Source organism: Sarcophilus harrisii, chromosome 2 (assembly GCF_902635505.1).
Source record: "Sarcophilus harrisii chromosome 2, mSarHar1.11, whole genome shotgun sequence".
Taxonomy (NCBI): domain Eukaryota; kingdom Metazoa; phylum Chordata; class Mammalia; order Dasyuromorphia; family Dasyuridae; genus Sarcophilus; species Sarcophilus harrisii.
In genome coordinates this window covers 375,899,673-375,926,712 of record NC_045427.1, presented here as the reverse complement: position 1 = coordinate 375,926,712, position 27,040 = coordinate 375,899,673, and the positions used below count along the sequence as shown (strand labels likewise).

Below are 27,040 nucleotides of genomic sequence, written 5' to 3'. Positions count from 1 at the left end.
TGCTTTATAATACAGTTTTAGATCTGGTACAAGCTAGGCCACCTTCATTTGCTTTTTTCTTCATTAATTCCTTTGAAATTTTTGACCTTTTGTTCTTCCAGATGAATTTTGTTGTTATTTTTCTATTTCAGTAAGATAGTTTCTTGGGAGTCAGATTGGTATAGCACTAAATAAATAGATTAGTTTGGGGAGCATTGTCATCTACATTATATTTGCTTGACCTATCCACAAGCACTTGATATTTTTCCAATTGCTTAGATCTGACTTTATTTGTGTGGAAAGTGTTTTGTAGTTTTGCTTATATAGTTCCTGACTTTCCCTTGGCAGATAAATTCCCAAATATTTGATACTGTCAACAGTTATTTTAAATGGAATTTCTCTTTGTATCTCTTGCTGTTGGATTTTGTTAGTGATGTATAAGAATGCTAATGATTTATGTGGATTTATTTTATATCCTGCAACTTTGCTAAAGTTGTGGATTGCTTCTAATAGCTTTTTAGTTGATTCTATGGGGTTCTCTAAATAAAACCATCATATCATCTGCAAAGACTGATAATTTGGTTTCCTAATTACCTACTCTAATTCTTTTAATCACTTTTTCTACTCTTATTGCCAAGGCTAGCATTTCTAATACAATACTAAATAGTAATAGTGATAGTAGGCAACCTTGTTTTATCCCTGATCTTATTGGGAATGGCTCCAGTTTATCCCCACTACATATGATGTTTACTGGTGGTTTTAAATAGATGCTACTGACTATTTTAAGGAAAAGTCCATTTATTCCTATATTCTCTAATGTTTTTAATTAGAATGGGTGTTAGATTTTATCAAATGCTTTTTCTGTATCTACTGAGATAATCATATGGTTTTTGTTAATTTGGTTACTGATATAGTCAATTATGCTAATAGTTTTCCTAATATTGAATCAGCCCTGCATTCCTGGTATAAATCCTACTTGGTAATGATGTATTATCCTGGGGATGATTTTCTGTAATATCTTTGCTAATATTTTATTTAAGATTTTTGCATCAATATTCATTAGGGAGATTGGCCTATAATTTTCTTTCTCTGTTTTTGTCTTACCTGGTTTAGATGTCACTACTATGTCTTTGTCATAAAAGGAATTTAGTTGGACTCCTTTGTTCCCTATTTTTTCAAATAGTTTATATACTATTGGAGTTAATTGTTCTTTAAATGTTTGGTACAAATGTAAATCCATCTGGCCCTGGAGCAAAACTACAAAACACTTTCCACACAAATAAAGTCATATCTAAACAATCGGAAACATATCAAGTGCTCATGGATAGGTCCAACGAATATAATATAGATGACAACTACCTAAACTCATCTATTTATTTAGTGCTATGCCAATCAAACTCCCAAGAAACTATTTTACTGACCTAGAAAAAAATAACAACAAAATTCATCTGGAAAAACAAAAGGTCAAGAATTTCAAAGGAATTAATGAAGAGAAAAGCAAATGAAGGTGACTTAGCTGTACCAGATTTAAAACTATATTATAAGGTAGTGGTCATCAAAACCATCTGGTACTGGCTAAGAAATACATAACAGTGGAACAGGTTAGGTTTATAGAACAAAATAGCCAATGAGTGTAACAATCTAGTATTTTACAAACCCAAAAACCCCACCTTTTGGGATAAGAATTCACTATCTGACAAAAACTTCTGGGAAAACTGGAAACTAGTATGGGCAGAAAGTAGGCACAGACCCACATCTAACACCGTATACCAAGCTAAGGTCAAAATGGGTTCATGATCTAGACATGTTTTTTTTTTTTCTTCTTTTGATCTATTTTTCTTATATAGCATAATGAATAAGGAAATATATTTATAAGAATTGCATACTTAACTGTATTTGGTTGATTCATGTTTTGGGGAGGGTAGAGGGAGGGAGAGAGGGAGAAAAATTTTGAAAAGAAAGTTTTACAAAGGTGAATATTGAGAATGATCGTCACATGTACTTGGAAAAATAAAATTCTATTAAAAATTTTATTTTAAATCACACTTACTTGCTGCTTTGATGAAACTTCTTTGGAACTGGTACATCATAAGTGGCCCAGGGAGCATTCTGGAAAACACAAAGAGACCAAAAAAGGTGAATTTTAATCATAAAAGAATCAATTCTAGGGGCAGCTAGGTGGTGCAGTGGATAGAACATCAGACCTGAAGTCAGGAGAACCTGAGTTCAAATCTGGTCTCAGACACATAACACTTCCTGGCTGTGTGACCCTGTGCAAGTCACTTAACCCCAATTGCCTCAGCAAAAATAATAATAATAATAAAAGAATCAATTCTCATATAATAGTAGCTGAAAAATTGTTTCCATAGAATGATATTTCTTCAAGCAAAAACAGCCCAGAGAAGCAGCAGAAGCTTTACATCACTCTCTGACCAGAAGAATCTTGATATTTCTCTGGGATCCCCCATCATCACCCTTTTTCTTTTCTCAAAGTGAACTAGTATCTATTTTAATTTTTCTACAAGCTCATGACAAGAAATGAGGAGCTATACAATTCTAGCACAATAAATATTTTCCTAACAAGGACTCCAATACCAGTCCATGTTCCACAAAAAAAAAGACAATTAACTCAACACTTTCCACTATCTCCATATAAATCAACATTTGTCTTTCCTATCAAACTGATATCAAGAAAAAAGTCAACAATTAAAAATGAGGCATTTCTAGTAAGAAATAATAATAGTAATAAATAACAGTAGCTCCTCACATACATAAGACCAAAGGTTTACAAAGAATTGTCCTCACAATAATCTTGTAAGGAGTACCAGTATTACTATTACCATATTCATTTTATAAATCAAACTAATGAGGCTTAGAGAGCTGATAAAGTTCAAGTTTGGGACTTGGTCCCGTTGTTAGTTTTAAGTCTCAAAGCATATTTTTATAAAAATCTATGCTATGCTAGGGGAAGAAATGAGCAGAATGTATAAAGATTGGTCTAAGTTCCAATCCAGCTTTAGATACTTACTTCACTGTGTGACTCTGATGAAGTCACAAAGTCTCTTTTTTAGTTTCCTCCTCTGTAAAATAGGGGTAATAACACCACCTATCTCAAAGAACTGTTGTGAAGTTCAAGTTGGATAATACACCAATCAAACAGTAAACTTAAGCCTAAGGACCCACTATGTTCAAAACATTGTGCTAAGTACTCTATTGTGAAAGTATTTTGTAAACCTTAAAGCACTATTTAACAAAGAGTTGTTAATACTATTAGTATTATTTTTATTATTGAACTTTCCCTTAGATGCCTACAGAGATGCTCACTTTTGAATAATGTCAAGTCCTTAACCTATATTTAAGTCTATCCACCAGATTGTGTTGTTCTTCCTGATTTTGATTATGTAATATTCTCACTGGAGGATGCTTCTTACTTATACTTTCATTCTCTTGGTTGCTGTTTGCACTCAATCTCATATGAGACTTCAAAAAGTTCTCCACAATGTGTTTTGTAATAGACTGGGTGCATTGAGAGGCAATAGTACACACCTCCATCCTAATAAGGAGGACTTCATCAGACTGCATTGGAGATATGATTCTTGGTGTGGCATTTTATCATTACTCTTTAGTTTATGCCAGTACACTGAAATGCATGTATTAGAGAGAAACCAGAATCATTAAGAATCCATGGCATAGAAGTTAGGGCTGTTCATCTTGGAAAAAGAGAAAGCTTGGGATGAGGACATGATAGCTGCTACTGAATTTAGAAGGCTGTATTATAAAAGAGAGATTAGACTTAATCTGTTTGGTCTCAAAAGGTAGAATTAAAAGCAATAGGTAAATGAATGCTATAAAAAGTTAAACTTAGGCTTTATGTAAGGAAAAAAGATTCTCATGTCACTCAACAGTAGAAAAGACTGCCTTAGGAAGCAAGGAGCTTCCCTTCATTGGAGAGCATCAAACAGAAGTTGGACAAGAATTTATGGGATATTTCAATTATAAGGATTCTTTTAAAAGCATAGGTTGGATTAGACCAATCAAAAAAATACTTATTAGGTGCCTAAAAGCCAGACTGCTAAGCAGTAAGGATACAAAAAGAGGCAAAAGACAGTCCCTGCCCTAAAGGAGCTTACAATCCAATGGTGGGAGACTTGCAAATAAATATACATAAAGTCAACTATATATAGGATTAAAGAGAAATAATTAATAGAAGGAAAGCACTGGAATTGAGGAGTTGGGGAAGACTTCTTGTAGAAGGGGTAGATGATCCCTTCTCACTCTGAAATGATCAGTTTTTAGGTGGATGGCACTTTAAATTCACATTTCCCTCAAAAGTTTTTTTTTTTTTCCCCTTTTTAAACTTGCTTACCTTTCTGATTTTACAACTTGATTATTTACATCCAGAATCAAATAAAAAATACCACGTTTGAATTTTTAAACCTTTTATAATCTGTTTCCTGTCTACTTTCCCACCCATTTCTTAACTCTACCTCTCAACCTATACTCTTCAATCTGATACCTCCTTCCAATTCTCTTGAACACATTTATCTCCCAACTCCAGTCATTTTGAATGGTAGATTTCATCCTTGGAACTGTCTTTCTCCTGGATTCCTTTGGCTTCTTTCAAATCCCAGCACAAGCCCCACATTCTGTAAGAAATTCTCTTGGTATTCCTTAATCCTCCCTCTGAGCTTATCTCCACTTTATCTAGCAGATGGCTTGCTTGTATACATAGTTGTCTGCATATCATCTGCCCAATTAGACTTGAGATCAAGGACTGGTTTTTTGCCTTTCTTTGTATCCTCAGCTTTTAGCACACAATAAGAACTTATTAAATAATTACTGATTCGATTCTTAAGATCTGTGGCACCATTCAATAGACATCAAATAGGGATCTATTACATGTTAGGCTGGGGAGATAGGATAAAAATAAGTCAATCACTATCCTCAAGCAGTTTAAAATCCAAACAGCAATTTATGCTACTGGTTTCACCAAAGAAACTGATTGCATTCGTGCAAGAACTGTTTCTAGAACTTAAAGAGCCAACAAGGAACTTTCCATAGGCTGAAAATATTTCTTCCTACATGCTTGGCAAGAAGAAGCAAGACATATTGAAAAGACTTACCTTAAGTAAGTCTTCAGTGCACTAGTAATAGTCTTTATTTCCCACTCCGCACAGATATCCACTTCTGTTTCAGAAGCTGTTTTGGGGTCTAAAAAAGAGAGAGAAATAAGTGATTAAAAGTAAAACAAAATGAAACCATTTTTCCTCTTGAGGTGAGCCTGTCTACCATTTGATACTTTCACCCTCATTTCCATATTGCTTTCAGAGGTTGTTTTTGTTTCTTTCTTTCTTTTTTAAAGTCCCTGTGGCTGAATATAAATCTTGGCCGAACTCAAAGAATGGCTATTTGTACCCCTGAAAAATTCTCACATGACTCTTTCGTGTACTTATGTAACACTGAGGATCATCTGTGTTTGTGGCTTATCTCTTTACTCAAAAGGTTCTAAGGTCTTATCAGTCTAAGTGTTGCCTATGCTGTGCAACTTTTTGTCCATGTCTATACCATATGGAGACCCTTTTTCAAACATACTTCTGACATCACTGGGCCATCAAAAGACTACGCAGGCTATCTATCAGTCATACTTGACATTTACCATTAATCCTCATAATCTTTTCTAGCACTTATACATATCTAACAAAATCATTTTTTGTCTTTTTTAGGTATCTAGGTGGCACAGTAGACAGAGTTCAAATCCAGCCTTGGATCCACAATAGTTTTATGATCTAGGGCAAGACACTTAATTTTTGATTGCCTCAGTTTTCTCAAATACAAAATGGGGATAATTAAAGCCTCTACCTCACAGTGTTGCTGTCAGCAACAAATGAGATGAAACACAAAATGCTCAGCACAGTGCCTGGCATACAGCATACATTTAATAAATGTATATTTTCTTCCCTTTCCTAAATAATTTCTTTTTTTGAAAAATAGGGCAATCTGTTCACCTCCACGACAACAGGCATTTGTTGGACTTTGGGGAAACTTCAATTCTAATTCTTTAGAAATTCTTATGTGTCATGATACATAAGAGCAAAAGGAAAACACATAAAAAACAAAACTGATCTTCTTAACTAGACTGTAAACTCCTTGTGGTCAGGGAACATATTATGCATTATCTTTCCCACACTCCATCCTCTTTAATGCTAAGCAAAAGGCCCTGCACAAAGTAGACCCTTAATAAATGGGCTGCCAGAAGAAAACTGTATATTGTGAGAAAAAAACAATCCCTTTTTATTTGTTTCCAATTCTCTTTAACTGATACTTCACCCTTATCACTTTTTTTTAATTTGAAATATGATCATTATTATTCTAAAGGACCCATGATGGGGAAAAAAAAAAAAAATATATATATATATATATATATATATATATATATATATATATTTACTTCCAGAATAGATGAACTGATGAATTCATGTAAATTGAAGCATACTTTTTTCATTTTATTTTTCTAAGAAGGTATGTGTTTTCTTTTGCAATATCCTTGATGTAAAATGTTTTACATTACATGCTTATTTTCTCCAGGGGCAAGGGAGATAGAGAATTTGGAACTCAAATTTTACTAAAATGTTTTAAAAATGTAAATAATTGGGAAATATTCAATTAAATAAATTACATTTTAAATAAACACTGGTTATATACTAGGTGAAATATAAAAGCTTACATAAGTCACCAGACTAACTACTTTCTAATATAACTGGAAAGGGAAAAAAAGTCTTTCTAAAGGGCACTAATGCTATTGTGCCACCTATCTGCCCAGATATAATTGAAGGATTATATTATTCAAAGCTAGAGGACACCTTATAGTCCAATCTTTTTTCAATCTATTGAAACCTAAAAGAAATTACATAACAGGATTCAAGCCCCCTTTTCACCTAAGAAATTTTTATGCAAACATGGGTATATAGGTACATAAAATCAGCATACAAATCAATATTTAATTATAATATATCAGAATTTTGTGACCACCACATTCAGTTACATGCCCCCACATGGGCTTATAATCCACAGTTTAAGAAATTCTGTATTAAAGTCTATCCTTGTACTAGATGCTTTATAAAAGGACTAAAATGAAAGATTCCTTGCCCTCAAGGAGTGTCCATTCTGCTAGTGAAAATAGGGGTGGGAACAATAGAATCACAGAGAAACAGACAGAAAATACAAAGAGCCAATACAAGTCGATATAAAGATCTTAAGGGAAGGGGAGAGCAGTAATAAATAAGGGGTATAATGAAATAATATAGTATAAATACAAGCAAGAAATGCACTGCAATGTATAGGAACCAAAAATAGGATAGTCCAGTTGAAACACAGACATCACGATGGAGAGTAATGTGCAATTTAGTCTAAGAGGAAAAACTGGAAATAAATAGTTTTCAAGAGCAGACAAAAAAAAATTATATTTTATCTTTTCATCTGACAGTGACAGGGACCCTTGGGAACTACCATTTGCAGTGGTTGGTTGGTCACTTTCCATTCCCCCTTCATGTGAAGGTCCTTTTATGTGCTGTCTCCCCCAAGGAAGAGGGAGAAGGTTTTACAAGCAGAGATTGTCTCATTTTTTCTACTTGCATCCCCAGAGCTTACTTAGCACAGTACTTGGCACACAGTAAGCATTTAATACATATATATGTATGTGTTTCCATTCATTTCTTCTTCCTGAACAGAGAAAACAAACAGGGAAAGACCTATGCTATAAAAACTTTCTTTGTTCTCCAAGAACAAAATCTAACTGGGACTCCACTTTTGCTTAAGAGAAGGAACCCTATCTAGGGACATAGAAAAATATAGTTGTGAACAAGAACCCTTTTTTTCCTTGCTGCAAAATCTGCAAATGCCCTGGTCCAGTTCTAAAACCAGCCCTCTTATGCATCCACAAATAGAATCTTTTGCCTTTTCACACTTAGAAATCAATCTTTACTTATTTATGTGCCAAAGCCCTTAGTTCAGTCTGTGATTTTCCTTCAAACTACTAACAGTGCACCCCACCCCCTTTCCCTATCCCCTACCAGAATGTGGAGAGTTGCCAGTCTTGGACTCAAGACAAATCTTACTGTACATTTCTCTGAGGAACAAACTAGCTTCAACTCAAGAAGAGCAAACAACGATAAACAGAACCAGTTGGCAAGTTTTGGAGCAGAGAATTATTGTTGAACCACATTTAGCAAAGTAACAATTAGTATCCACTTTAAAAAAGGGCCTGCAACTATAGGGATATAGTGTAACATCAAAGTCAAGACTCAAATAACAGTCCAACGAAAGGGCTTTTTATAGCACTGATGAGGCAAGGCTCGTTACGGGGTTGAAGTACTTGCATTTTAATTCATCCTATTTCCAATACACCCCAAAACCAAGCCTCCCAAGCTACCTTCTTTTCAGAAAGAGCTGCCAATTTCCACACCTTCTTGCTGAAGCCCCAGACTTGCATGTTTGGCTCCCTTGACATAGTGAAGCCTCTAGGAGCAACTGAATATGCTGTGCCTTGAATATTAGTGGAGAGAATTTATGGCTTTCCACATCTCACTTTCCCATGATTAGCTGGTAACAACATTCATCATAAAGAGAAAAAAGTCAACGTAGAAAAGACAGATCTTGTACCTATATGTCCTCATGAAAGTACAAATGAATCTACAATCATTTAATAAGTGCTTGTTATCTGAAAAGCAAAAAAAAGTTTCTGGCCTCAAGGAGCTCACTTTCCAATAGGAGAGACAACATGAAAATAATTCTATGCAAACAGAATATGTAGAGAATGAATGGGAAGTAATGTTGGAAAGGAAGGCACTATGAGAGAGTAGGAGGGTGGAAGAGATGGGAAGTTCAAAAGGTGATAAGTCATTGGTGTTTTAGTAAATAAAGGAGGTAAAGTGGTCAAATCCACATGAATCACTTCGGTAGTGGAATGAAGACTAGAGAGGGAAGATTCCTGAGTCAGGAAAACCCATCAGAAATTCAACAGTCGGCTTTCAGTGTGGATTCAGGCTCTATTTATTCCATCTGTGGATTGGCCAGGAGGCACTTTGCTTCTCTCCCTGGAAAATGAAAGCCCCTAGATCTCGTGGGTGTTCTAGAGATTTCCAGAGATCTAGATTTTCCTTGCTATGTTAAGTACTAGGGAAGCTATATAGTTCTGAGAAGGCATAGTCCCTGACTATGTTATTCATAGTATTACATGGTAAAGTAATTTTGTGGGTTTAGTCACTTTTTTTCCAGTTATGTCTGACTCTGTTAATCGCATTTGGGGTTTTCTTAACAAAGTTATTGTAGTGTTTTGCCATTTTCTTCTCCAGCCCATTTTACAGATGAGGAACATGAGGTAAAAAATAGAAATGAAACAATTCCTATCCTTTAGGAGTTCCTGGGTCTTTACTTTACTTGCAACTGTGCAAGGAAAATAAAAAAGCCTTAGACATCTGCTATAAACACATCTGCTTTAATCACGCTCTTGTCTAATTCCTCTTCATCTGACAATACATCAAATGTTTGCAGCATTAATAACTGCACTTTCTTATCTGTTGCAGAGAAGAATTTTCAAGCCCCGAATGATTATTCAAAAACAGTCCTAGTTTTCAAGGGGCTTACCTTTTTCTGGGGTGAGGAATAGTATATATGTAGTATACAGTATAAATGTAAAAATAAATGAGAGGGAGGGTTCAATTTTCCCATTTGAATATTATTCATGTCTTCTTTTCCTCTCACCCACCTACCTAGATATATCTCAATGGCAATGGAAAGGAAAAAGAAAAACATGAAAAAGAGAAGAAAAGAAAACCAAGATAGAGCAGAGGGGAAGAGGGAGAAAGGAAAGCAAAATCTAAATTTGCTTCTAGGTAATAGCTCTGGGAAAGATTTAGAAGGGAAGTAGATAGAAAAAAAGGATAGCTAAAATGGATACTTCATGAATTTTGTTTATTTTATCTTTTTCTGTCTCCCAATCATTTGGATGTGCTCCTCGAACAAAGACTAAATTCTAAACATCATTAGAACAAAGACTAAATTCTAAACATCATTAGAGAACTCCAGTTCTGTTATCTGGAAAATGACAGAGTTGGATTAGATGACCAGAAAAAGTTGCTTCTGTCTCTCATTTATGACTTCCTCCATAGTCCTCTACTGTACAAAGTTGGTTTCAGTTATTAACAATAACAAACAATCCACATTTCTAAATCACTGTCACACTTACAAAGTCCTTTATCTACAATCAACAATCAAAACTTCACAAGAAGCTTGTGGGTATTTAGGTGGCACAATAAATAAAGTGCTGGTGTCAGAGTTGGAAAGATTTTTTGGGTTCAAATCTGGCCTCAAACACTAAGTATGATTTTGAGCATTTTGTAAATGAAGAAATTGAGATTCAAGAATATTAAACATCTCATGTATCTGTTGGAACTGGATCAGGAAACTTGGTTCTCCTAATTGCAAACCTACAGTTCTCTAACTATACCATGTTGACTCATTGATGCTATTTCTTAGAAAATGGTAGGAAATAAAAGACAGAGAATAAAAAAGCACAGAATCAAAGGGTTCCTGGGTGCTATGCTACATGGTACACATAGTTTGATTGAAATGAAATGGAGCAAGAAAAAGCTTAATATAAGTTAGTGTTTATAAAGCACTGCATTTCTTGAGTCTCTCTAATACCTTCCATGTGTTCTTCATAGCATCAACGTTAGCTTAATCAATGCTAAAAGAAAGAAAACACTGGACTAAGTTGTATACACTGAATGTTAGATGTGTTGTCTATGCACATACACATAAGAACAGTATAACAGCTGGTTTACAAAACACATTTTCTAAATTGAATGTTGGCTGGCTAGGTCATTTTCTACATCTACAGACTGCCCCCAAGAGAACCTCTATTTCTAGGAATTTTTAAGTCTTTCTCTCTCCTTTACAGTCTCTAAAGATCACTGACCTCTGTTGCTAGGAAACAGATCAAAGGTCATTTTTTGGTTTGACACTAGTATGTTAAGAGACCACAACTGTATTTACTAGAAATTCTACCAGAATTTCTTAAGGAGTTCCAATATTTAGTAAGACACATTCTCATAGCATTTGGTCTTTGTCAGTATCTACCAAGCAATGTCCTCAAGAAGATGGGTAAAGAAAAGATACTGTGGTTCTTACTTATTTAAAACCTATTATGATAATAAGAGTAATACACTGCTAACTCTTTGGAACTATCAGATAATGAATCCAAGTGTGTTCTTAATTAAAATCTCAAGCAACATTATGAAAATGAGACTGTCGAAATGTCCTAGAACAACATGTAAATAGAATGCTTCCTGAATGGAATGAACCATGTTAAATTATGTCTTGTGAAACAGTGCATGTTCAAAACTTGATGGCACTAAAAAGGAAGTGTGGTATAATGGAAAGAGTAATGAACTTGTGTTCCTATTCAGCTTTCTGTATCATCTCAAGCAAGTCAACCTAAGTTGGCAAGTAGAGGGAGAAATAGCACCAGGCTTATTAATAATCATTAACCTTTCTGGATCTTAATTTCCAATCTGTAAAATGAGAGTAGTGGTCAGACTAGATCAAGTTTCTGAATTCACATAGATTTTAAGGGGTCCATGAACTTGAACAGGATATAAAATTATAAGTTTATTTTCATTAATTGCTAGATGAAATTTATTATTTCCTTCAATTTTGATTGTAGACAACAACAAAAAAATATTCTGAGAAGGGCTTCTCCTGACTACCAAATTCACACACATAAAAAATGGTTAAAAGGCCCTAATCTAAAATTTCTTAAGGATAGAGAAAGAGAACACTGCTCTCCACTCTAGAAGTTTCCTCTTTATAAATCAAGGTGAGAATCCTGAGAGAATATCACACATAAGGATTAAACTATTTGACTTGAAATATCAAGTTAGTATGATAGCAAGAATCATAGGTTCTAGTGACAACCCTTCCCCATTTGTGAGACACTGATGGACAAGCTGAAAGATTTACCTCTTAGACTCTGATGATCCAAATGAATTTTGGTTAAACATCACCTGGGATTATGATCTGGGATATGCTGCCTAGAGCTACGGAAAATGAGAAAAAGACCTGGCAGATGAGGGAGCTTAGCTGTCAGCTCAACACAGCTGTCCTCACGATGTTCTGCTGCTTGATATTCACACTCTGGGTTCACTGGGGGCTTTCCAGCTGGTTAATGCTTATTTCTCACAACAAATCATAAAAGCAGATTTTTACATTAATCATCCTGAGGAATATAATAGACAAATGACTTGTTTTGAGAGCCAACTAGAACATCAGTAATAGAAACCAGCTTCCTTCACACCTGTTCTTCTCTTTACTTCAATGACTTAAGCTACCCTTGATTAGAAATATGTCACAGGCCTGCCTAAAACGCCAGATTTCCTCACCCCTGTATAAGTCTTATCTAAGACTTAGATATCTGCCACCTGGTAGCTACTTTAGCAGTTACCTTAAAATTTCTCAAACTAACTATGCCTACAATCCGAACTAAAACATTGAAATTTCAAGAGTGTCCAAAGCTAAATGGTTATGTTTTTAAACATAATTTCTTTTGATATTAATCAAAAGAACTGGATTTTGCATGGAAGAAGCTTGTATTTTTTAAATTAACAAACATAGTATGAAATCTATGAGACCAAAATTAATTCCTCAATAAATGAGTGGTCAAAGAATACAAACAAACATTTCTAAAAAGAAGAATGGCAAGCTATTAACAACCACATGAAAGAATGCTCCAAAAAAATTAATACCAAGAGATATGATAATTAAAGCAATCTCACAACCAGAAAACTGGCAAAGATGACAAAAGGTGGGAATCATCAGTCACTGTTGGAGATATTGTGGAAAGACAAGCATACTAATGCACTATTGAAGGAGTTTAAAAAAAATAGTCCAAACATTTTAGAAAACAATTGATAAATGAGGAAAGTGACTAAAATGTCCATGTCCTTTGACTCAGAGATTTCATTGCAAGATATATTCTGAAAGAAGGACAATGATTTTTTTTTAAAGCCCCATATATATTAAACTTTCTTTCTTTCTTTCTTTCTTTTTCTTTTTTTTTTGGGGGGGGGAGACAGAAAAGAACTAGAAACAAGGACAGGTGCCCACTTCCTGGGAAAGGGCTAAAACAGTTATTGTAAATGAATATAATGGAATACTACTGGGCTATAGAAGAACTGAGGCAAAAACATGAAAAAATATACATAATAACAACAAAGTACATTGAAACTTAATGTGCTGAAATTAAAACTAATCTTAATTCCAAAAGAAATCTGAGAAAGTACCTCCTCCTATTTCTTTCCAGAAGAGAAGAATGTCAGACCTTTTTAATGTATTAGTTTTGTTGAAATCATTTTTTTTAACTTTTAGTTATAAGGGATAGCTCACTGTCTAAGAAGATAAGGGAAGATTCCCTGGGAAAGGGAAGTGATATTAAAAAGAAAAAAGTATAAATAAAACTTTATTTTAAAAAGAGATAAGGTGTAAGGGTACAAAGAGAACCACATTTAGTCCTACATGAAAGAAATAAACAATAAGAAATCATGACTTTTTCCCTCTCAATTAAATATTTTCAATGAAGTGAGTGATGCTGACATGAGTGTCCTTGTCTAGAGTACCAAGTTGGGACCATAAGCAGCAGCCCCATTTATAAAAGTGTTGCTACAAAAGTGCTTATACTGATGAATATTACAGTCACTAATCTCAGAAATCTGATCTGTTTGCCATTTAAATCTATCTTATTCACTGATGCTAGCTGTATTCATGTCTAAAAATACAGGAAATCTGCAGCCTAGGCACATTTGGCCTGTTAGCTCATGGGGTTCTGATTTGAATACCCAACATGTGGAGTGGGATGAAGGTTTTGTTTTGATATCCACTATCCATACAAGGCGGGGGAGGAGGGAAGAAGGAAATGTAGGTTGAATTCTGCTGCTTCCACTACAGAGAAGGAGTATGAATTTGTGAGCTAGGAGATTGGGTCAGAAGGATTATCCATTGAAATAAATGCAGTTTTGTAATGAACTGAACCAGCTACGCCCAGAGAAAGAACTCTGGGTGATGACTAAAAACCATTACATTGAACTCCCAATCCCTATATTTATGCCCACCTGCATTTTTGATTTCCTTCACAAGCTAATTGTACAATATTTCAGAGTCTGATTCTTTTTGTACAGCAAAATAACGGTTTGGTCATGTATACTTATTGTGTATCTAATTTATATTTTAATATATTTAACATCTACTGGTCATCCTGCCATCTGGGGGAGAGGGTGGGGGGGTAAGAGGTGAAAAATTGGAACAAGAGGTTTGGCAATTGTTAATGCTGTAAAGTTAGCCATGCATATAACCTGTAAATAAAAGGCTATTAAATAAAAATAAAAAAATTTTAAAAATTTTAAAACTTTAAAAAAAAGAAATAAATTCAGTTTTGGAGTTATATGATAGATTTTCACTAGTTAAGGGAAGGCAAAGTTATTCTATCAAGAAATAGTTTCTGTAATTAGAATCACTCTCTACTCATACAGGCTCTAATCACTTTTTCTAAATTGCTGCAATGGAGTCTGAATTATAAACTCGCTCTTCTCTTCTCCTAGAGTGTTATTCCAAAATCATAACTCTAATTACATCAGTGCTCTGCTCAAGAAGCATCAAAGGCTCCTTTTTACCTCTAAGATCAAATATTAACTAGACTGTCTGACATTTAAAAGTCTTCATCCCTTTCTTCATCTAGCTTCTTCCTACATTATTAGATATTATTCCTCTGTTGTCCACATCCCATTTCCAATCTCTGCCATTGTCTCACATGCTTAGATCCTCTCCCTCTTCATTTGTGTTTCTTGGAATCCAAAACCTCCTTTCAAAGCTCAAGTCAAGTTCTACTTCTATTATGAAACCTGGCCATACCACTCTCAAGGTACTAGGACCCCTATCCAAAAGATCTATTTTATACCTACTTATATGCATACTTGTTGGTTTCCAAGATAAAAGAGTTCCTTTCGAAAGATAAAAAAGTTCCTTGAGGACAGGGACATTCATTTTGTCCCTGTATCCCCAGCACTGAGTATAGTTCTTGGCACATGGCAGGCACTTAATAAATGTTTGTTGATTAATTTATTGCTCTGATCTCCTTGCTTAGGCACCAGGTTGGAATCAATAAATACCTGACCCACTTCATAGATAGCAGGAGTTACAGACTATTAAAGACAAAGTAGGGAGGGGCCATAAGGGATATGGATTCCATGGTAAGACTAGAAGCCAAAGGCAGCTGTCTTCCACCAGTAAGGGTGTGGTGCTCCTGGTCTATGTCCCCAGGCTCTAATGTGAGAGAGGAAAAGGAATCCAAGCTCTGGCATGTTTTTAAAGTCTGTAACAGAAATTATGGCAAGGCTAGCTGGGAATAACCAGAGATATTCAGAGCCAAAGTCCTCTCCAGCTATCAAGGGGAGAGCCAGGGTGGGAGAGGAAAGTGACACCATTTTCTTTTCTTTCTTTTTTGGTTGTTTCAGGGACTGATTTCCAATCAATAAATATTTTAACCAGAAGGGTTGAGTCCTTCCCCTCTTTCCTTCTCCTCCCCTTACTTTTCCAAAACAACCCTACCAGCCACTTTTGCTCAGAGCCAGCGGCTATGGCACTCACCCATCAAAACACTCAGCAACTTCTGGACTCTGGAATTGACGCCAACAATTCTGTAGAGCCCTTGCTCATTGATCCCTGGGAAAAGAAAACGACTCTGATTTAATTAGAGACCATCAATGCACAAATAAAGCTAATGTAATCTAATGCATTTCTTTCATTTCCTCAGCCTTTCTAATAGCTGCTCTAATTAAAGCATCTTGTCACTCAGCCTGCTGCTGGGGAAGGGATGCATGGGATTTGGTACAGCTGTCTAGAATTTCATGGATGGACTATACACTATAACACTGGTCTCAGACTGGTAATCAGAAGGGAAAGAGATCTCCAATCTCCCCTGCCAAAGGCAGCATCTGGACAGGCTGAAAGATGCCATTAATAATGGCAATAATAAACGTCTATTATTTGTATAAATATATGAGTGTATATACATACCCGCATGTATATATTATAATTAAATAAACGTGTGTGTGTGGCGTGTGAGTAGCCAACAACAGCATTAAGTAACAGAGTTATATTTTAGATTTTTATGATGCCATTGTGTAATACCAGAATATGAAATACTTCAACAGAATGACATGCTCAGTTTTGCAAATGATGGCCAAAGTATATATATTAGGTGTTAAAGAAAGGACTTATTAAGAAGTTGGTTTAGTAGTCAGGAACTCCAGTGTTATGTTATACAAATGTTTTGCCTGTATAAAAAATTTTAGAAGGATGATATCATCTTCCTCTTTATTCTATAAAAGAAAAGAACTACTTGCTACTGATTGATGTCTTTGGGGTTTTGTTTTGTTTTTTTTAACCACAAATACAATCCCCTTCCAATTGAAATCTCCCTTAAAAAAGAGTAAAAAAGATAAGCAAAACAAATTAGAAAAATTAAAACATGCCTCAACTCTAAATATTCATAAGGATATGAATCCTTGGAATTGGAATACAGTCTTGGAAAGGAAAAATCTTCATTTTCTATGTATTGAACATTCCAAACCTGAAGTCTACCCATACTATTAATGAAAAGATTTTAATATATTTTATTACCTTTCTCTTTTTGGAGGTTCATTGTAAATTGCTCACCTAAATGATCTATTTTTTATTCAATTATATTTCAAAAATTAGAAGAAACTTATCTTTACAAGAGAAAGGGTTAAAAATAGTCAGTTATTATTTGATAGAGAAGGATAATTAGAATCAAGCGTTACTGGAACTCTGCAGTCTCTGCTCTAGCTATCTATCACATCTTATCTATTTATCTATTTTTCTTTCTATCTATCTATCTATCTATCTATCTGTAAGACTTCCTGGAAATAAATTATTATAATGTATCAGAAGATACTTTATGGCCAAATAAAACAGGGTCTTGGAAAATGCAATTATTAAAACATTAATTTGCTGAGTTTTCAATGAGTGATTTACAAAAGAATAGAACCATTCAAAGGCTATGGGTACCTAGAATATATGGGTAAAATGGAGTAATCTTCAGCTACTAAAGGTCTTAAGAGTCAACTTTATAGAAGTTGACTCTCAACTATTCAACTTTATAGAAGATGAATCTAAAGTGTAGACGTAATGAGTGATTCACTTCAGATCACAGAAATAGTGATACCACTGAATTCTCTGACATAGTTTTGTAGGACTCTTCTCTCTAAGACAATCAAATAATAAACATTAATGCAGCTTCTACCAGGTACTAGACACTAGACTGCCCTGGCTGCAAATAACAAAGAACAGAGAGGAGTTACCACCTCAATCATCCTAACTAGCCCAATTTTCTTAATTAACTAAAGACAATCAGTCCTTCCACCTAAATAATGTAGACTGTGATTGTTAGCTCTTGTTAATAATTATTTTTATAATTTTGTATACATTGCTTATTGATGTGCAAAATTTTTATAGAATTTAATTTGTTTTATTTATTCTGTCTTGAATCACATTCATTTATTTAAAAGATAATTTAAATAATCTCTGGAACTGAGATAATATTTTAAAATATATACTGTACATATATGTGAATCTAAATGCATATGTGTATTATACACACACAAATATATATATGCTGATGAATCCTATTTTTGACTAGCTATCAAATTTTTCCAACAATATGTAATATGCAAGTCAAAATTAATTTCTCTACTGTTCTGTAATTCTGAATGTATAAAACATTCATACATTGAATGCCTTTTGCTCTAAATTTTTATTTTTATTCTTTTTAACTGATCTATTTTTCTACTTTTAAAAATTCAATACAAGAACTTTTATACTTAATACTTGTCATAGAGATTTGAAAATTAACTTTTTCATCCCCTTTCTGCTTGATGATCTTATTCATTTGTTTTCTCATGCACTAGACATATTTAGGGCACAATGAATGGAGTAGACCTGGAATGAGGAAGATCCAAATTCAAGTATGGTCTCAGATATTTACTAGCTTTGTGACTAACAATTTAGTTTCAGTTTCCTCAATTATAAAATAAAATAAGGAAATTAAAAGCACCTACCTACAAGAATATTGGTCCAAATTATATAGTAATCCTCCCAAAATTGTGTCAGAACTGGTAGTTTTTACAAAGCTTTAGGATATCTTTGTAAGTTAGGTCTTCAATTTATATTATAGTATGATATATAATATATTGTACAATATAGTTAGTATAGTTAATGGTACAAATAGTATTTCTTTTTTCAAATGTTTCTCCTTGTTTCTATCAGCAATTTCACAAAATGCAGCTATCTTGATAGGTTATATTTCCAATTTTCTGATGCAATTTTATGTTATTACAAATATATTTAAAATTCTAAAGAAATTTAAATTTCTTTTTCCAAAAGTTTCTTCTTGTTTCTATAATAATTATAAAAATTTCATTCTGGGTTTATCTTAACAAAAGTAAGAATTAGGAATACGAAAGTTACTTTTTTCCTTATTTTTGGGGGGGGGGGGTAGGGGGAGTTGAAGATTAAAGATTACTTAAATTAAAATGCCATCATGTTTCTTGGTAAAAAGAGATAATTTATGATCATATTTGTCAATGTTCACTTCCTTAATTCTTCTTTTCTCACTGCCAAAACTAGTATTTCTAAAATTTTGTCAAATAATTTGGCTAATAGTTAATTACTATATAAGGTAATAGGCCAACTACTTATCTCCTGGCTCTGTGTCAGAATTTCCAAACTTTTTCCATTTTCATGTTGGAGATATTTCTACTTATAAAGTACCTTTTTCCAATTGCTGGATCCCAGTTTAGAATCATATTTCAGTAAGTTAATTAGCCTTGCTCACTTCTCACCCAAGATTTTACTGAATGTGTACACTTAGACATATCTTTCCCCAGTCCTACTTTTCCAATTCCTATTATGTGCTGTCTTCTCTCATTACAGGGGTCCACAAACTTTTTAAATAGGGGGCCAGTTCACTGTCCCTCAGAGTGTTGGAGGGCCGGACTATAGTAAAAACAAAAACTTTGTTTTGTGGGCCTTTAAATAAAGAAACTTCATAGCCCTGGCTAAAGGGGGATAAACGTCTTCAGCTGCTGCATCTGGCCCACGGGTCGTAGTTTGAGGACCCCTGCTTAGAATGTCAGCTCCTTAAAGATAGACACTGACTTTTTTTTGGATTTTACTTATATTCTAAGTACTTATAGCACATAAACAAAATTAATTTTCTTCTTCCAAAATTTCAAAACTAATTTGTCCTTTTCCTGTCTTTCTCTCTTTTTTCCTCTATCTAAAAAAGGGTATTAGGTTATAGTTTGAAGACTACTGTGAAAATCCTAGCTCTGAACCTTGCAACATTGCTATCAACTAATTCTCATTTGGAATGTATAAGACAGAACTATGAAAAATGGTATACCTAGGAATAAATAACTAGATACTCAGTCACTCATTCAAAACCAGTCTAAGAAACTAAGGACTGTTTACTGGCCTTTGTTACTAGTACCCCAAAATGCAGAGAGAACCACATCTTATTGGTTGATGATAATTTTTACTAGAAGCCATTGAGAAAACAATGCCTTCAGAAAGATCAGGGGGAAAGATACACAGAATGACTTTATTCTCTAATCTCTCTCCTCTAATATCAGGTTCACTGGGTCTCTCTAGATATCTATAAACTTCTGTTGTTAGGATTTTCATAGATGTGTATTAACATAATTGATTTCCTTGTTAACTCTATAAATTTTATTTTATGCAGTTAAAATAGCACTCTAAGAGTGACGTCTTTTTGTATTCCTGTGCTTAACTTGGTACTATTGAGTTTTAAATGTTTACTTATAGATTGATGCAGAGAATTTGCTCTCCTGTGGAATAATCCCCTACTATGGTCAGAATACGACTGCCTTGTGTTCAGGTCTAGGTGGCACATTTCAAGAGTATACAGAAGTAATGACGAACAACAGTCACATCAACTTCTTCACAATTATTACTGTCTCAGAATGGAATGAATTTACCTTGGAAAGTAATGGGTTTCCCCATGTGGAAGTACTCAAGTCAAAGCTGGATGACCCCTTTTGGGTTAGGAAGGAGTGAGGGGGAAGTTCTGGCAGGGTTGGACTAGATGGACCCATGATATGCACACAGATTGTGGTATTCTAGCAGTTAATGAATCACTTAAAATTGGGAAACAGCAGGTAGCAGATAATATGCTACAAACAGCTGTGCAACCTTCAGAAGAACAATGCCATCTGGTAAGCTCCTTTACCTCTGGTTTCCACAGCATGAATGCACTTCCTGATTATGCTGAAGCCAATGCTATCCAACTGTGCAGCTGAAAAAGAAGGAGGGAGATTTTTTTTTTAAAGCAACCATTGGAACCAACGTCATAGTAGGATTTTGGCTAATTCCCTATTAGACTATAGACTCCTGGAGAGCTAGATCTGCTTTTTGCCTTTCTTTATATTTCCAGGGTTTAGCCCAGTATCTGGCATATATAGTTTCTGCTTAATAAATACTAGTGTATTGACTGACTATTCAAAAAAAAATTATACTTACTTTCTCATTAAAGAGATAGGGATTAACTAGGCACTCATCAACAATGTTTCCAACTTGAAAGCTTTACTCACTTTCAATGATTTCAATATTATTAATTCAGTATTATTTATTAAAAATCCATGGTAATTTCTTTGTTATAAGGGATGGCTGTCTGGGAGAGAGGAAGGGAAGAGATAAAGTGAAGAATCTAGGTGATGTTAAACAAAAGCTACTGGGGTGGAGCCAAGATGATGAGCTAAAGCCTGAACTCTCCCAAATTGCCATCCAAATGCCTCTTAAGAATTCTGAAGCGGTAGAACCAACAAAAGCACAAGCTGAAACAATTTCTCAGCCCAATAAAACACATTAGGTCTGCAAGGAAGGTAAGAGTTGAGCACCTTTCCATAGAGAACACCCAAAAGCCAGGCCTTGGGGGCTACAGAATCTGCAGCAATGACATCTAGAGTTCTCAATACAGGGCTGGGACAACTAGTCAGGAGATTACAGGCAACCATTGATAGCACTGGGTGCAGGACTCTGATGCATTGGAAATGCACAGTTCTGGGTCACAGTCTTAGGAAGAAGAGGAACACTAGCATACTAGAACATGCAGCTACAGGAGAGCAGAGACTCTTGTCATCATTCCACGGTAAGAAAAAAAGGGCTATGTTTACTCATCTCCCAAACCATATGCCAAGACTACACTTCTTGTATCATAACAAAGTGAAAGAACTGAAAACTGATGAATCCTTGGGACACTGCCCCCTCCCAAGTCAGGAGCAGGATTTAACTTTAACCTAATTTAAAAGTCAATAAATAGGTTAGAAAAATAAACAAACAACAATAACAATGACAACAAAAAAGAACCTGACCGTGGGTGATAAGGAAAATCAAAATACAAACTGTGAAGACAACAAATTCAAAATTGCTACATCCAAAGCCTCAAAAGAAAAATGTAAATCTGTCTCAGTCCCACCCCACCCCCCAAAAAAAGAATTCATGGAAGAACTGAAAGGGGATTTTAAAAATTAAGGAAGAGAGATAGAGAAAAGATTGGCAACAGAAAAGAGAGTGATGCAAGAAAATCATGAAGAGTCAACCACTTGGTCAAAGAAGGCACAAAAAAACACAGAAGAAAATATCTTTAGAAACAGAGTAAGCCAAAAGGTAAAAGAGGCATGAAATCCACAAAAGAAAAATCCTTAACAACTTGAATTGGCAGGCCTGTTCTTCTGGCCATGTGATGAAGAGAGAGCCATCGACACCTAGAGACTGGGGACTGAATGTGGATCCCCACATTATATTTTTACTTTTTTTAGTTGTTTGCTTGCATTTTGTTTTCTTTCTCATTTTTTTTATTATAGCTTTTTATTTACAAGTTATATGCATGGGTAATTTTACAGCATTGACAATTGCCAAACCTTTTGTTCCAATTTTTCCCCTCCTTCCCTTCATCCCTTCCCCCATCCTAACTCCCCCTGATGGCAGGTTGACCACTACATGTTAAATATGTTAAAGTATAAATTAAATGCAATATAAGTATACACGTCCTAATAGTTATTTTGTGGTACAAAAAGAATCAGACTTTGAAATAGTGTACAATTAGCTGTGAAGGAAACCAAAACTGCAGAAGGACAAAAATATAGGGATTAGGAATTCTATGTAATGGTTCATAGTCATCTCCCAGAGTTCTTTTGCTGGGTGTAGCAGGTTCAGTTCATTACTGCTTTATTGGAACTGATTTGGTTCATAGCATTGTTGAAGAGGGCCATATCCATCAGAATTGATCATCATAGAGTATTGTTGTTGAAGTATATAATGATCTCCTGGTCCTGCTCATTCCACTCAGCATCACTTCATGTAAGTCTCTCCAGGCTTTTCTGAAATCATCCTGCTGGTCATTTCTTACGGAACAATAATATTCCATAATATTCATATACCACAATTTATTCAGCTATTCTCCAATTAATGGGCATCCACTCAATTTCCAGTTTCTGGTCACTATAAAGAGACCTGCCACAAACATTTGTGCACATACAGTCTCTTTCCCTTCTTTAAGGTCTCTGGGATATAAGCCCAGTAGTAGCATTGCTGGGTCAAAGGGTATGCACAGTTTGATAATTTTTTGAGTATAGTTCCAAATTGCTCTCCAGAATGGCTGGATGTATTCACAATTCCACCAACAATGCATCAGTGTCCCTGTTTTCCCACATCCCCTCCAACATTCCACATTTTCTTTCCCTGTCATTCTGGCCAATCTGAGAGGTGTGTAGTGGTATCTCAGAGTTGTCTTAATTTGCATTTCTCTGATTAATAATGACTTGGAGCATCTTTTCATATTGCTAGAAATAGTTTCAATTTCTTCCTCTGAGAACTGTCCATATCCTTTGACCACCATTTATCATTTGGAGAATGGCGTGATTTCTTATAAATTAGAGTCGATTCTCTATATATTTTGGATCTCATCTTTTTTTTTTTAATCTGTTTTCTTGTGTAGCATGATGACTATGGAAATATGTATAGAAGAATTACACATGCTTATTATATTGGATTACTTCCTGTTTAGGGGAAGGGGTGGGAGGAAAGGAGGAAAAAAAATGGAACACAAGATTTTGCAAGGGTGAATGTTCAAAACTATTATGCATATGTTTTAAAAATAAAAGGCTTTAATTAAAATAAATAAATAAAAAATTAAATTAAATTTTTAAAAAACTAGAATTGATGGAATTGTGAAAAGATCTAGCCATTCTGGAGAGCAACTTGGAACTATGCTTAAAGGGCTATGGAACTATGCACACCCTTTGATCCAGCAGTGCTACTACTGGGTCTGTAACCCAAGGAAATCATAATGGAGGGAAAAGGACTCACATGTGTATAAATGTTTATACCACAAAAATGTTTGTGGTAGCAAAGAATTGGAAAATGAGTAGATGTCTATCAATTGGGGAATGGCTGAATAAGTTATGATACATGAAAATAATAGGATATTATTGTTCTACAAAAAATGATGAACAAGTGATTTTTAGAAAGGTCTGGAAAGATTTACACAAAATGATGCTGAGCAAAACAAGTAGAACCAGAAATACAGTACACACAGTAACAGCAAAATTGTGCAATGATCAACTATGAAAGACCTGGTTCTTTTCAGTGGTTCAGTGATCCAAGGCAATTCCAATAAATTTTGTTTAGAAAATGTACCCCCCCCCCAAAAAAAAAAAAAAGCAGGGAGAGAACTATGGAGAATGAAATCAACACATGCTATGTTCACTTTTTTTCCCCTCAGGGTTTTTCTCTTTTGTTTTGATTTTTCTCTCTAAACATGATTCATAAAGAAATGGGTATTTTTTATAAAATTAATGTATATGTATAACCAGAAAAAGAAAACAATTTTCAAAATCACCTAAAATTGGCTAAATGAAAAAGAAGATACAAAAGCTCACTAAAGAAAATAATTCCTTAAATTGTGCAAATGGAAGCTAATGACTCCATGAGACATCAAGAAACAATAAAACAAAAACTGAAAGAACAAAATAAATAGAAGAAAATATGAACTATCTCATCGGGGGGAAAAAAATCTGGAAAACAGATCCAGAATAGGTAATTTGAGAATTATTGGAGTACCTGAAAAAGAGCTTGGACAAAATCTTTCAAGAAATTATCAACAAAAATAGTCCTGATATCCTAAAACCAGAGTAATAACATACATACGAATCCCTCGATTACCTCCTAAAAGATATCCCAAAATAAAAACTCCTAGGAATATTATGACCAAATTACAGAGTTCCCACATCAAAGAGAAAATATTGCAATCAGCCAGGAAAAAAACAACAACCCCCCCCCCAAAACAGTTCAATATGTTGGAGCCATAATTGAAATAATGCAAGATTTAGTAGTCTCTACATTAAAAGATCATAGTACTTGGAATATGATATTCTAGAAGGTAAAAAAGGTAGGATTATAACTGAGAATAACCTCCACAGAAAAATTGAGTACAATCCTTCAGGGGAAAAAAATAGATATTTAATGAATTTTCAAGACCATATCAATTAAAAATAATGATTTCAAATAGGAATTCAATAATGTTATTTTTTTTTTACATTCTTATATGAGAAGATGCCACTTGTAACTCCCAAGAAATTTATTATCATAAGGGCAGTTAGAAGGTATGTGTATGTATGTATGTATATATGTGTGTGTGTGTGTATACACATACACAGAGAGAGAGACAGAGACAGAGACAGAGACACATGTGAGCTGACCATGATGGCAGGTTATCTAGAAACAAATTATGGGGTGAGAAAGAGAGATGTCCTAGGAGAAGAGGGAAGGGAGAGAAAGAATGGGGAAAAGTATCTCACATAAAAGAGGCATGATAAAGCTGTTACAATGAAAGGGAGGATGGGAGGAGAGGGGAGGATTAGGGTGCTGGATAATGTTTGAATTTTACTTTCATTACAATTGGTACAAAGAGAAATACAGAAATCTATCTTGCCTTACAGGGAACTAAGGAGGAGAAGGAGAGGAGAAAAAATATTGATTGAAATCAGTAAGACAGAGTGAAAGGAGAGAGTAAAATAAAGAGAAGGAAAATAGGATAAAGGGAAAATTGTAATCATACCTGCACATTTTTTTAACAGTAAGTTTCTTTTAAAAAGACCTCATTTCATATATATAAAAATGTATGAGAATGTGAGTCATTTCCAAATTGATAAATGGTCAAAGATGGAAAATAGATGCTCATCAATTGGGATTAGCTAAATCAGTTATAGTATATTAAAGTAATGGTATATTATTGTTCTATTAAAAAATAACGAACAGGCTGTTTTTAGAAAATCCTGGAAAGATTTATACAAACTGATGCTGAGCAAAACAAGAAAAATCAAGAATACATTGTACATAGCAGGAGCAGAATTATGCAATAATCAACTGTGAAAGACTTAGTTTTTCTCAGTGGTTCACTGATACAAGGCAATCCCAATAAACTTTGGATGGAAAGCACCAAACTGCATCTGGAGAGAGAATTATGGAGATTGAATCAACACATACTATGTTCATTTTTTTTTTCTTTTTCTTGTTTTTTTTTCTCTTGTGATTTTTCCTTTTTGTTCTAATTTTGTCTCCCAACATGATTCATAAAGAAATGTGTATCAAAAAAAAAAAAAATTTACATGCATACATAACCAGAAAAAATTTTAAAAAAATAGTCAAAGAATATGAATAAGCAGTTTTTAGATGAAGTATGCATATGAAGACATATGAAAAAATGCTCTAAATCACTATTGATTAGAGAAACTCTGAAGTATCACTTCACATCTATCAGATTGGCTAATACAACAGAAAAGGAAAATTGGGATTCTGATGCTTTATTGGTGGAGTTGTGAAATGATCCAAACATTCTGGAATGCAATTTGGCATTGTGCCCAAAGGGCTATAAAACTGTGCATACTTTTTAACCTAGTAACTTCTACAGATCTATTGATCCATCAATACCTCTACTAGATCTATATGCCAAAGAGATTTTTTTAAATAGAAAAAGACCTGTAGGTACTATATGTAGCTTTTTTTTCTTTTTTCTTTTTTTTTTTTTTTTTTTAGCTTTTTTAAAGCTATGGTGATCTGAGTGTGATGGGAAGGCAATTATTTGGAACACAAAATAAAAAAAAATAACAACAAAATTAATTACTTTTAACTGTAATTAGGAAAAAAGTTTTTTAAAAAAGGATATTGATAAAGATCCTAAAAAAGAAAGAATGATCCATAATATACTGTTAGGAAGGTATGTCAAAAGATGGTCGAACAGAAATGCAGAATATACACCATAATGTTCACAGCAAAATCTCTTATGCGTTTAAAAACAAATACTGAAAACAAAGCGGATGCCAATTAACTGCAGAATAACTAAACCAAATAGAATGCATGAATATAAGAAAATATTACTGTATCATAAGAAATCCTAAATAGGCAGAATTCAGTGTTTTGTGGGAAGATACATCTGAAAGATGCAAAACAAAACTAACAAAAACAAAAACCATACTAAGTGATATCCATTTAAATGGAAAATGGAAAGGAGGGAATTAAAAATGAAAACGGGGTGGGGGCAGAGAAGGGGGAAGGGAACATTGGATCCCAGGGAAACGTAGAGAAAATACTTCTTTCACCCTTCTTTGCAGAGGGGAAAGACTATGGATATGAAATACACATCAACTGTTAGACACACCATTAGTTCACTGAATTTAGTGAATCGTTTTCCTTTATTTTTTTTTTTTTTGCTTTAAAAAAAACAAACAAACAAACTCCTTTTCTCTTTCTCTTTCAATCAATAAACATTTATTAAGCATGTATGTGCCAGGTACTGTGCTAAAACAAATAAAAGTTTAAAAAAAGCATCCCCTGTAGTCTTTGCTACAAGGAATAG

General features: G+C 34.3%; 1 protein-coding gene across 7 annotated transcripts in view; it reads right to left on the bottom strand.

The window, feature by feature from the left end:
* ARHGAP26 (Rho GTPase activating protein 26) overlaps positions 1 to 27,040 on the bottom strand; it is a 514,081-nt gene that overhangs the window by 191,209 nt on the left and 295,832 nt on the right. For all 7 annotated transcript variants that reach the window (XM_031953469.1, XM_031953472.1, XM_031953473.1 and 4 more), the window contains 4 exons: positions 20,357 to 20,422; positions 15,673 to 15,747; positions 5,103 to 5,190; positions 2,030 to 2,088 (listed from right to left, as the gene is read on the bottom strand). In XM_031953469.1, coding sequence (XP_031809329.1) covers positions 2,030 to 2,088; positions 5,103 to 5,190; positions 15,673 to 15,747; positions 20,357 to 20,422 — 288 coding nt within the window. The remainder of the gene's footprint in view (positions 1 to 2,029; positions 2,089 to 5,102; positions 5,191 to 15,672; positions 15,748 to 20,356; positions 20,423 to 27,040) is intronic.